General features: G+C 42.4%; 1 protein-coding gene across 1 annotated transcript in view; it reads right to left on the bottom strand.

Moving 5' to 3' along the window:
* The window catches only part of LOC122552344 (phosphofurin acidic cluster sorting protein 2-like), a 130,702-nt gene extending 120,234 nt beyond the window's left edge, over nt 1-10,468 (bottom strand). The window contains exon 1 of the mRNA XM_043695097.1: nt 10,373-10,468. Within this exon, the coding sequence (XP_043551032.1) occupies nt 10,373-10,468 (96 nt within the window). The remainder of the gene's footprint in view (nt 1-10,372) is intronic.
* Nucleotides 10,469-11,244: the final 776 nt, after the last annotated feature.

Here is an 11,244-nt window from a genome sequence, read left to right as displayed (position 1 = left end):
ACTAACGTGGATTTATTACGTGGAGGGGGTGTGCCACGAAGCTAACTTGAGGAAGTAGCATGGTGTCACAAAGTCGGTCCCTTTTTTACTAAAAGCTGTTCCTTTTCTCAAGGATCCTGTGTCCTTGATCTTTTTCAGAGGGGTCATAAAACCCTCCCAACTCCGAGGTGACTAGTTTGGTACAGAGATTAGATTTTAGGTTAGATTAGATTCCCTATAGTATGGAAACAGGCCTTTCGGCCCAACAAATCCATACTGACCCTCTGAAGTGTAATTTGCGAGGCCCATTCCCCTACCCTATATTAACCCCGACTAATACACCTAACACTATTAGCAATTTAGTATGGTCAATTCACCTGACCTGCACACCTTTTGGATTGTGGGAGGAAACCGGAGCACCCCGAGGAAACCCACGCAGACACGGGGAGAATGTGCAAACTCCACAGACAGTTGTCTGAGGCAGGAATCAAACCTGGGTCCCTAGTGCTGTGAGGCAGCATTGCTAACCACTGAGCCACCATGTGTTGAGGGGCCTTTTGTGATTAAATAAACAGATGAGACTTCAGGGCAAAGTGGTCATGTTTTAGAAGTGACCTGTAGAATGAATGGGGAGTGGTCTAGCTGAGCAGTTCAGTCCAGAACTAGTTAAGGAGTTCAACACTGAGCTGTGTGGAAACAGGTTGTTAAATTCTCTCTCCTTCTGCTCTTCTAACTTCAACCTGTAAGCATTTGTTCCATTTTCACTGTCTTTTAAGGAGTTTTGTTAATTAGGACTGTTGTGTATATTTGGAATAGCATAATTAAGTCTAGTTTGGATAGACTGAGCTCTGTACGGGTTCTTTATTCTGTTCTGTGTTTCATTGTGCAATTTTGTGAATACATTTTTGTCTGTTTTAAAACCTGGAAGTCAACCTAGCGAACTTACACGATAATTTTCACTGTACACTTGCTGAAACAAATTGCAAAGTTATGGTTTGGGTTGCCTGCTTAAGAATGTTTTGAGTGGTCTGGCCTAGTCTATAACAGACTGGGGGCTCTTTGTGGGATTTTAAACAGCGAGTGGGAGGTGCTGGTGTCTTTATTTCGGGTGTTGGTTTGGTTGGGGAGATAAAGCTTGGGATAGTAACGGCTCTTTCAGTCACCAAGAGTTTTCTGGATGTGGATGCGGTGACTTTGGAAGTTTTGCAAAAGGTGAATAAGACTCAGCTACAGGAATTAGCAGACCAGCTGTGATTGGAACTGCCTGGTTCTGTGAGGAAAGGAGAGATAATTAGAGACCACCCATTTTGGCTTATGCCCGAAACGTCGATTCTCCTGTTCCCTGGATGCTGCCTGACCTGCTGCGCTTTTCCAGCAACACATTTTCAGCTCTGATCTCCAGCATCTGCAGACCTCACTTTCTCCACAGGAGGATAAGTCACAGGTAAGTCTTTAAAAGCAAGGTTTCGTGGATCTTATCAAATCGAGAGCAAATTGAGTGAGGAGAACTACTTGTTAAGGACTCCAACATTTAAACTTGTCAGAGAAACCATCAGAATCTATAGGGATGACAAGAATTCAATTGCAAATGAAGCAGCTTGAGTGAGTGAGAGATAAGGAAAGGGCAGCAGAAATGAAACAGTTTGAGTTACGATTAAAAGCAGGAGAGGGAAAAAGAGAGGGCAGCAGAAGAGAAAGAAAAAAGTGAGAGCAGCAAAACAGAGAGAAAAAGAGGGAGTGTTTGAACTTCAGAAAGTGACACTTAAAAAGGAAAGTCAGTTTAAAAGGCTGGAGATAAAGGCTGAAGGTAACTTTAGTGAAGACGTAGTGCGAACTCGTGTGGTAGAGTAAAGAGTTAAAACGGCCTGGTTAGCAGCTGAAGTGCCTGATGATTCTGAGCTGGTCTATAAAGCTCTGTCCATGAGGGATAGAAATTGGGGGAAAGAGAAATCCTCATGTGGAAAGGCAAAGGTAAATCTCAGTGAAGATCATAAGGATAACTTACCACAGGGTTAAAACAAAACCCTTTAGGGGGACAAAGAAGTTAAAAAGCTCCAGTGTTTTCATTGTAATAAAGTGGGTCACACAAAATCATAGTGTTGGTGGGCAAGGAGAAAGCCAAATGTAGAAAAACCAGACAAGCCAGGGAGTTTTGTGGGACTAGTAACAAAAAGCACAAGGGAAGTTAGACAACTGCCTCAGAGTGTTCAGAGGCTGGTTGAGGAGGAAGTGGCAGATCTGCTTAAAAAAAAACAAGTTTATTCACATAGGCCAGGAGTCATAGATAACGAGGTTACAATATTAAGGGACACAGGATCCTCTCAGTCGTAATGCTGAAGGATGAGGAGATATTTACTCCTGAGGGACTATTGCCAGAAAAAGGTACTAGTAACAGGAATTCATGGTGAGACAAAAAGCGTCCAATTATGCAAAGTGAGGCTAGTGAGTCCAGAGCAGAGAATTTGTGGTAGGAGTACGGGACAAACTGTCAGCTCCAGGAATATAATTTGTCCTTGCAAATGATATAGCTGATTCACCGACAGGCATGCTGCCTACTCTAGTTGAAAAGCCAGTGGTGACGCAGGCAACTGAAGAAATGAAGGATGTTTATCCAGGAATTTTCCCAGATTGTGTGATCACAACATCACAGAGTCACACATTGAAGCAGCAGAGATCAAAAGGCACAGATATGGAAGCTGACATAGTTTTATCAGGGACTTTTTTTGATTAGATAAGTGGGACAGAGCAGGTGCAACTAGGTAGACATGCAAGTATCTTTAGCTCTGCTACGCTTATTGAGTTAAAGCAGAAAGATGAGGAGTGAAAACAGTTGTATCAAAAGACATATACAGGGAAGGAGAGTGAATGCATCTCTGTGTATTATTACTTAACAAATAATGTCTTAATGAGGAAGTGGAGACCATCACACATTCAAGCAGATGAGAAATGGACAGAGATTCATCAAATTGTTTTGCCAGTAGGTACAGAAATGAGGTGCTGAGTGTGGCGCATGAGCTACCACTTGGAGATCATTTAGGGGTGCGGAAAACACAGGCTAAAATACAAAGATTTTTTACTGGCCTGGACTACACAAGAATGTAGTTGAATTTTGCCAGATGTGTTATACATGTCAGCTAATTGGAAAACCACAGACAGTAATAAAACTTGCACCTTTAATACCTATTTCAGCATTTGAGAAACCATTCACAAGAGTCTTGATTGACTGCATAGGTCCCCTACTTCAAACAAAAAGTAGGAATAAGTAATTATTAACAATAATGGGTGTGTCAACTAGATTTCCAGAGGTAATCCCATTACACAACATTACAGCTAAAAGGGTTGTCAAAGAATTACTTAAATTTTTTACTAGATACAGACTACCAGTAGAGATCCAGCCAGATCAAGGATCAAACTTCATATCCAAACAATTCAAGGAGGTTATAGATAACTTGGGAATAATGCAATTCAAATCTACTGCATTCCAGAATCGCAGGGAGCGCTAGAGAGATGGCATCAAACACTAAACATCATGTTGAGGGCTTATGGTCAGGATTATCCAGATGAGTGGAATAACGGAGTTCCGTTTGTACTTTTTGCGAACAGCGATGCACAGAATGAATCGACCAAATTCAGTCCACTTGAATTAATTTTTGGGTATGAAGTAAGAGGACCATTAAAAGATTAAGGAGAAATTAATAATTCAGAATTCAGAGACCACCCATTTGGATGATGTGTCAAATTTTAGAGAACGATTAAATAGAGCTGGAGAGTTGGCTCGACAGCATTTAAAAGTATCACATCATACAATGAAACAGGAAGCAGATAAGAAATCACAAATTCACAATTTTGCAATTGGGGAGAAGGTATTGTCACAGGAGGATAAGTCACAGGTAAGCCTTTAAAAGCAAGGTTTCGTGGATCTTATCAAATCGAGAGGAAATTGAGTGAGGAGAACTACTTGTTAACGACTCCAGACAGGAAGGAATCTCACAGAGTGTGTTATGTGAATATGCTCAAATGGTATTTTGATAGGGAAGGGAAGCAAGAGGAGGAGGTGTTAATGATTACAGCACAGAAGGAAGAACCACGTTCAGAGGATTCTGAATTGGACATTCCTCAAATCAAATTGGGCAAAGAGGAAGTTGTCAAAAATTAGGATAAATTATTGAGTCACCTTCGTCAAGAAAATCAAAATGACCTGAAAGAATTATTACTATCACATGGGGAGATTTGCGAAAATAAACTGGGAAGTACTAACCTAATTGTGTATGATGTAAATATGGGAGATGCTGTTCCGATTAAGCAACATCATTATAGGCATAACCCTCTACAATTGGCACAGTTTCAGAAGGAGATGGAGTGCATGCTCCAAGATGGCTTAATTGAAGTGAGTTAGTGACTGGAGCTCACCCATAGTCATGGTGCCAAAGCCAGATGGTACCCAACGGTTATGTGTGGACTATTGCAGAGTCAATGTCTTTACAAAGACTGATGCATATCCAATTCCACGATTGGAAGACTGTGTCAAAAATGTGGGACAAGCAACTTACATTTCTAAGTTCGACTTGCTCAGGGGCTACTGGCAAGTACCTCTTTCAGAGAGAGCAAAGGCATTTTCAGCTTTCGTAATGTCAAATGGACTATATCAGTTCAAAGTCATGCCATTTGCTATGAAAAGTGGTCCAGCCACATTTCAGAGACTGACTAATAAGATCATTGTTGGAATACCCAACTGTATGGTGTATATTGATGACCTGGTGACTTTTAGTCACTCATGGAAGGAACATTTACTGCATTTATCAGACTTGTTCGATTGACTTTGGAAGGTAGGCTTGGTGGCAAATCTAGCTAAAAGTGAATTTGCCAAAAGCCCAAGTCACTTTCCTGGGCCATGCTATTGGACATGGACAAATGGCCCCACAGCATGCGAAAACGAAAGTAACTGGGGAACTTCCCACACTGTCAATGAGCAAAGCAGTACTACACTTCCTGGGATTGAGTGAATTTTATTGAAGGTTTGTGCCAAACTTTAGTAGTGTGGCTGCTCCACTCACCAAATTGTTACAAAAGGGCAAGAAGTTTCAGTGAACAGTGGACTGTCAAAAGGCATTTGACAGCCTAAAAACTGTGTTAACCTCTGCCCCAGTATTAGCCACACCTGATTACACAAAGCCTTTGACCCAGTGGCACAGTGGTTAGCACTGCTGCCTCACAGCGCCAAATGACCCGAGTTCAATTCCTGTCTCAGGCGACTCTCTGTGTGGAGTTTGCACTTTCTCCCCGTGTCTGCATGGGTTTCCTCCGGGTGCTCTGGTTTCCTCCCACAATCCAAAAATGTGCAGGTCAGGCGAATTAGCCATGCTGAATTGCCCGTAGTGTTAGGTGAAGTGGTAAATGTAGGGGAATGGGTCTGGGTGTGTTGCGCTTCGGCAGGTCGGTGTGGACTTGTTGAGCTGAATGGCCTGTTTCCACACTGTAAGTAATCTAATATTTCAAGGTGGCTATCGATGCCAGTGATGTGGGTGTCAGTGTGGTGCTCCTGCAGAAGGATGACGAGGGGATAGAAAGACCCATCAGGTATTTTTCCAGGAAGTTGAACATTCACCACAAGAAATATTCAATGTTGCAGAAAGAGACTTTAAGCATTACAACACTTCAGTGTTTATATTCCCAGCAATGCATCTGAGACAATTGTGTACACTGATCATAACCCATTGACATTTGTGGAAAAGTTTAAGGACAAAAATGCCGGACTGTTTTGATGGAGCTTGTTGTTGCAGCCATTCAGTTTGACAATTGTGCTTGTGGCAGGTGCGAAAACATGATTGCCGAAGCGTTACCGAGGCTCGAATGAGATATGGAGGCGTTTGGTAGCGGGTGTGCCATGGCCTGAATTCACATAGGATTCTGCATGTTTGCATGTTTATAGTTAGTATACTGTATATGTGTGTGTTTAGACTACTAACCAGTTTGTTTTTGAAGGGTTTTAAAATTGAAGCCATCTTTTGGTATTGATGGGTTTTTTTTAAGAGGGAAGGTGTCACAAAGCTGGTCCCTTTTTTCTGAAACAACTGTTCCTTTTCTCAAGGATCCTGTGTCCTTGGCTTTTTTCAGAGGGGTCATAAAACCCTCCAGGCGTTGAGGTGACAAGTTTGGTACAGAGGTGAAAAAGCATGTTGAGAGGCCTTTTGGTTAAATGTAAACAGATGAGACTTCAGGCCAAAGTGGTCATGTTTTAGAAGTGACCTGTAGAATGAAAGGGGAGTGGTCAGCTCTCTAGCTGAGCAGTTTAGTTCAGAACTAGTTAAGGAGTTCAACACTGAGCTGTGTGGAAACAAGTTGCTAAACTCTCTTTTCTTCTGCCCTTCTAACTTCAACCTGCAAGCATTTGTTCCATTTTCACTTATTGGGATTGTTGTGTATATTTGGAACAGCATGATTAAGTCTAGTTTGGATAGACTGAGTTCTGTAGGGGCTCTATATCCTGTACTTTGCATTTCATTGTGTAATTTTGTGAATAAATTTTTATCTGTTTTAAACCTGGTAGTCAACCTCGCTAACTTACTCCGGGTAATTTTCACTGTACACTTACTGAAACAAATTGCAAAGTTACGTTCTGGGTTGCCAGTTTAAGAATGTTTTGAGTGGTCTGGCCTAGTCCATAACAATGGAGATCAATGAGGATAGCAGCCTGTATGTAGTCTATTTGGATTTCAGCAAAAGTTTCAACAAGGTCCCACTTGGTTCATTGAGAAGAAAATGAAAAGCTCATGGGTTTCAAGGCTAAGTGAGGCACAAATGGGTAGTTTTCTAAAGGTGTTAAATGGTAAGGAGGCCAGGGAAGCAGTGATGGAATGTTTAGGGTGGATCAGGATTTACAAGAGATCTTACAGCTGATGGTGGGGTGTCAGGTCCTACAGGGAGGGAGTGGCTGTTGGGTCCTGGAGTAGAGGGAGGGTGACAGGTCAAGGCACAGAGGTTGTAAGGAGTCTGGATGAGATCTGATTGGGGCTTCTTGAAATAAGTTTAAAAGACAGTTGAATAGTTACTCAAAGGTTAGACAAGGTTTTTAATAGTCTTGTGTTTCCTGAGGAACTATTTACTCAACTGCAGGGGAACCAACCAAATGCTCTGAATTAAATGGATACTTCCAGAGGATTCTAGACTCAGGGGAAATTGGTTCCCAGGCAATTTGTTCAGAGTTTGCTACACTGGGATTTCTCAGTGTCCTGATGCACTATCCCATCCATGCAGCAGAAACAATTGTCTGGCTGTCAGAAAATCCAGCTCATCCTTCCCACATCGACCCTGCCTATCCTTTTAAGATTTCTGTAAGTTTCTTATTCTCTGAACCTCCAGAAAATACTTCAATTTTCCTCAAAGGATAATCCAGCTATGCTAGGAATCCATATGGTGAACCTCTGCTGAACTTTCTGTGGGGCATATCTAACCTTCCTTGGGCAAGGCATCCAGGACTGCACACAATACTCCAGCCAGTCTCTACAGTTCAAGACAACTGAAGCCATGCTTTATTGTTCCTGTACTCAAATCCACTCACAACAAAGGCTAACACACTACTGCCCTTTCAAATCACTGGCTGTCTCTGCCCGAAAATTCCTGTGACCCAGGAACAAGGACACCTAGGCCCCTTTGGCCATCATATAACACTCTGCCATCCCTCACTATTTAAGAACTACTGTGCACTCTGATTCTTTTCACCAAAGTGGATAACTTCACACTGGTCCGCGTTATATTCCATTTGACGTGCTTTTGCTCACTCACTTAATAGTCTCTTTGCAACTTCCTCCCAACCTACATTTCCATTAAGTTTTGTATCATCTGCAAATGTGAAATTATTACAATTGTCCCCAACACAGAAATCATTGATACAGAATATTAACACCTAAGACTTAAGAAGTGATCGTTGCGACTCTCCATTAGTAACAGCCTGGCAACTGGATAATGATTCACTTATTCCTACTCTCTGCATTCTGCCTGTTATCCAATCCTCAACTTATGCCAGAAACTATCTCCAATATATTTGTACTAATCTGTGTGAGATCTCATCAAAAGCTTTCCAAAGATCCAAATACATCACATTCTCTGGCTCATCCTTGTAGATTTTGTCAGTAACATGCTGAAAAAACATGAACAGCTTTGCAAAATACGACATCACCTTCATAAAGTCATGTTGATTCTGGCCAATCAGACAATACTTTCTAAATATCCAGTATTCTTGCCCTTTATATAGATTCAAATATTTTCCCTACTATTGATATCCAGCTAACTGGTCTGTAGTTCCCTGTTGTCTCTCTCCCTTCTTCATAATCAATTTCAGTTTCACACTCTCACTGGATTCTTAATCTTCATTATTTCAGTGAAATGTTTAGTGTCTTCTTCTGTGTGGGCAGACATAAGGTGATGATTTAACTTCTCTACCATTTCTCCACTTGAAACCCCAGGCAACATTATCCTCATACATTCATCGTTGTGAGGTCAAGGCAAATGGGACACTTCCTTGATGAGGTCACCTAGAATTCAGCAGCAGGGAGGTTACACCAAACATATATAAACAGGGCATTCGGCACTTTGAACCTGCTCAGCCATGCTGTAACATCACAGCTATTCTGCTTGTGTTTGGAATTCTGCATTTTCCTTCTTTCCATGGCTAACAACAAACTATCCACCTGACTGTAAATACACGATGAACCTGGCTCCACCGCTTTCAGAGGCAGATGGTTCCAAAGTCCTACAACTGTGAGAGAAAATAAATCCCCACATATCTGCCCCAGAAGGGTGTGCCCTTGTTCTCAACCAGTGCGCCCGAGTACTGGGTTCACCCACAAGAGGAAAATATTCTTTTCACATCCACCTTTGTCAAGGCCATTCAAAATAGAACATAAACCAGTCCCGAACAGGAACAGGCCCTTTGGTCCACCATGTCTAAACTAATCCCATATGGCTGCATGTATCCCGCTATTTCCTGCCTGTTCATGGGTCTGTCGAAATGCATCTTAAACATTGTTGTCGTATCTACTTCTACCATCTCCCCTGGCAGCAGGTACCAGGCACCTATCGCCCTCTGTGTAAAAAAAACTTGCCTCACACATCTCTTTTAAACTCCTTCTCTCAGTTTAAACCTGTGCTCCCTAGTATTTGATATTTCCACCCTGGGAAAAAGAATGACTATCCACCCTATACACGCCACTCAGAATTTTATATATAGTTCTATCAGGTTGTCCTTCAGCCTCCGACACTTGTGAAAACAATCCAATTTTGTCCAATCTCTCTTGATAGCTAAGACACTCCAATCCAAACAAGATCCTTGTGGGCGGCACGGTGGCACAGTGGTTAGCACTGCTGCCTCACAGCGCCAGAGACCCGGGTTCAATTCCCGCCTCAGGCGACTGACTGTGTGGAGTTTGCACGTTCTCCCCGTGTCTGCGTGGGTTTCCTCTGGGTGCTCCGGTTTCCTCCCACAGTCCAAAGATGTGCAGGTCAGGTGAATTGGCCATGCTAAATTGCCCGTAGTGTCAGGTAAGGGGTAAATGTATGGGTGGGTTGCGCTTTGGCGGGGCGGTGTGGACTTGTTGGGCCGAAGGGCCTGTTTCCACACTGTAAGTAATCTAATCCTAGTAAACCTCTTCTGTCCGCTCTCCAAAATCTCCACATCCTTCCTGTAGTGTGCCAACCAGAACTGCACACAATGCTCCAAACATGGCCTGACTAAAGTCTTGTACAGCTGCAACGTGACTTGCCAACTTTTATACCCAACGCCCCAGTTGGCGAAGGCAGGCATGCCACACACCTTCTTTACCACCTTATCCACATGTGTTGTCACTTTCAGGGAGCCATAGACTTGCGCCCTAAGATCCCTCTGTATATCAATGCTCCTCAGGGTCCTATAACTTACTCTACACTTTCTTGTTACATTTGACCTCCCACAATGCATCAGCTCACACTTATGCAGATTAAATTCCATTTGCCATTTCTCCGCCCAACTTTCCAAATAATCTATATCCTGTCGTATCCTTTGACAACACTCCTCACTATCCACAATCCCATCAATTTTTTTGTGTCGTCTGCAAACTTACTAATCAGACCGCCCATATTTTCACCCAATCACTTAAATATATATATATTATATATATTTAAATATATATATATTATATATATTACAAACAACAGGTGTCCCAGCACTGATCCTTGTGGAATACCAGTGGTCACAGACTCCCAGTCAGAAAAGCCACCCTCCACAACTACCCTCTGTTTTCTATGACCAAGCCAATTTTGTGCCCAACTGACCACCTCACCATGGATTCCATGTGCCTTAATCTTCTGGATCTTGTCAAATGCTGGGATAAATCCCATCAAGCCCTGGCGACTTAACTACCTTCAGGTTTTTCAAGACATCTAATGCCTCGTCCTTCTTAGTATCGACATAGCCCTGAATATCAACATACCCTTTGCTAATTTTACTATCAGCCATGTTCTTCTCCTTGGTGACTACTGATACAAAAAATTCAATAAGGATCTCACTCTTCTTCTGGCCCCACCCATAAATTCCCACTTTTGGCCTTGAGGGGAGCTGCCCTTTCCCTAGTTACCCTTTTGTGCCTAATGTACATATAAAATGCCCGGGGAGTCTCCTTAATCCTACATCTCAAGGACATTTCATGGCCCCTTTAGCAATCCTGTTTCCTTGTTTAATTTCTTTCCTGCTTCCTTTCTATTCCTCAAGGGTCTTGTCTGATTTCAGTTTCCTAAACCTGACTTATGCTTCCTTTGCCTTTTTGACTAAACTTTCAATATCTCTTGTCATCCAGGGTTCCTGAAACTTGCCTCCCTCATCTTTCATTCTCACAGGAACATGCTGGTCTTGAAGTCTGTTCAACCGACCTATAAAAGACTCCCACATATCAAATGTGAAGTTTCCCTCAAACAACCGCCCCAAATTTAATTTCTGCCTAATTGCTGTTGTAATTTGCCTTCCCCGAATTTAGTTCTTTCACCCGAGAACCAGACTTATCCTTATCTGTAACATACGGAACAATGATCATTATTCTCAATATGCCCCCTCCACTGAAATTTCAATTACCCAATACAAATTTAGTAGGTCCCTTCCCTTGTTGGACTGTTGACATGCTGTTTCCTGGATTCACCCAACAAATTCTGGCCTACTTAAGCCCCTGGCACTAAGGGAGTCCCAGTCAATATGGGGGAAGTTAAAGCCACCCATTACAGTAACCCTGTTGTTTTTACATC

Source organism: Chiloscyllium plagiosum, chromosome 8 (assembly GCF_004010195.1).
Source record: "Chiloscyllium plagiosum isolate BGI_BamShark_2017 chromosome 8, ASM401019v2, whole genome shotgun sequence".
Classification (NCBI taxonomy): Eukaryota; Metazoa; Chordata; class Chondrichthyes; order Orectolobiformes; family Hemiscylliidae; genus Chiloscyllium; species Chiloscyllium plagiosum.
The sequence above is the reverse complement of the archived record's forward strand: the minus strand, read 5'-3'. Positions and strand labels throughout refer to the sequence as shown.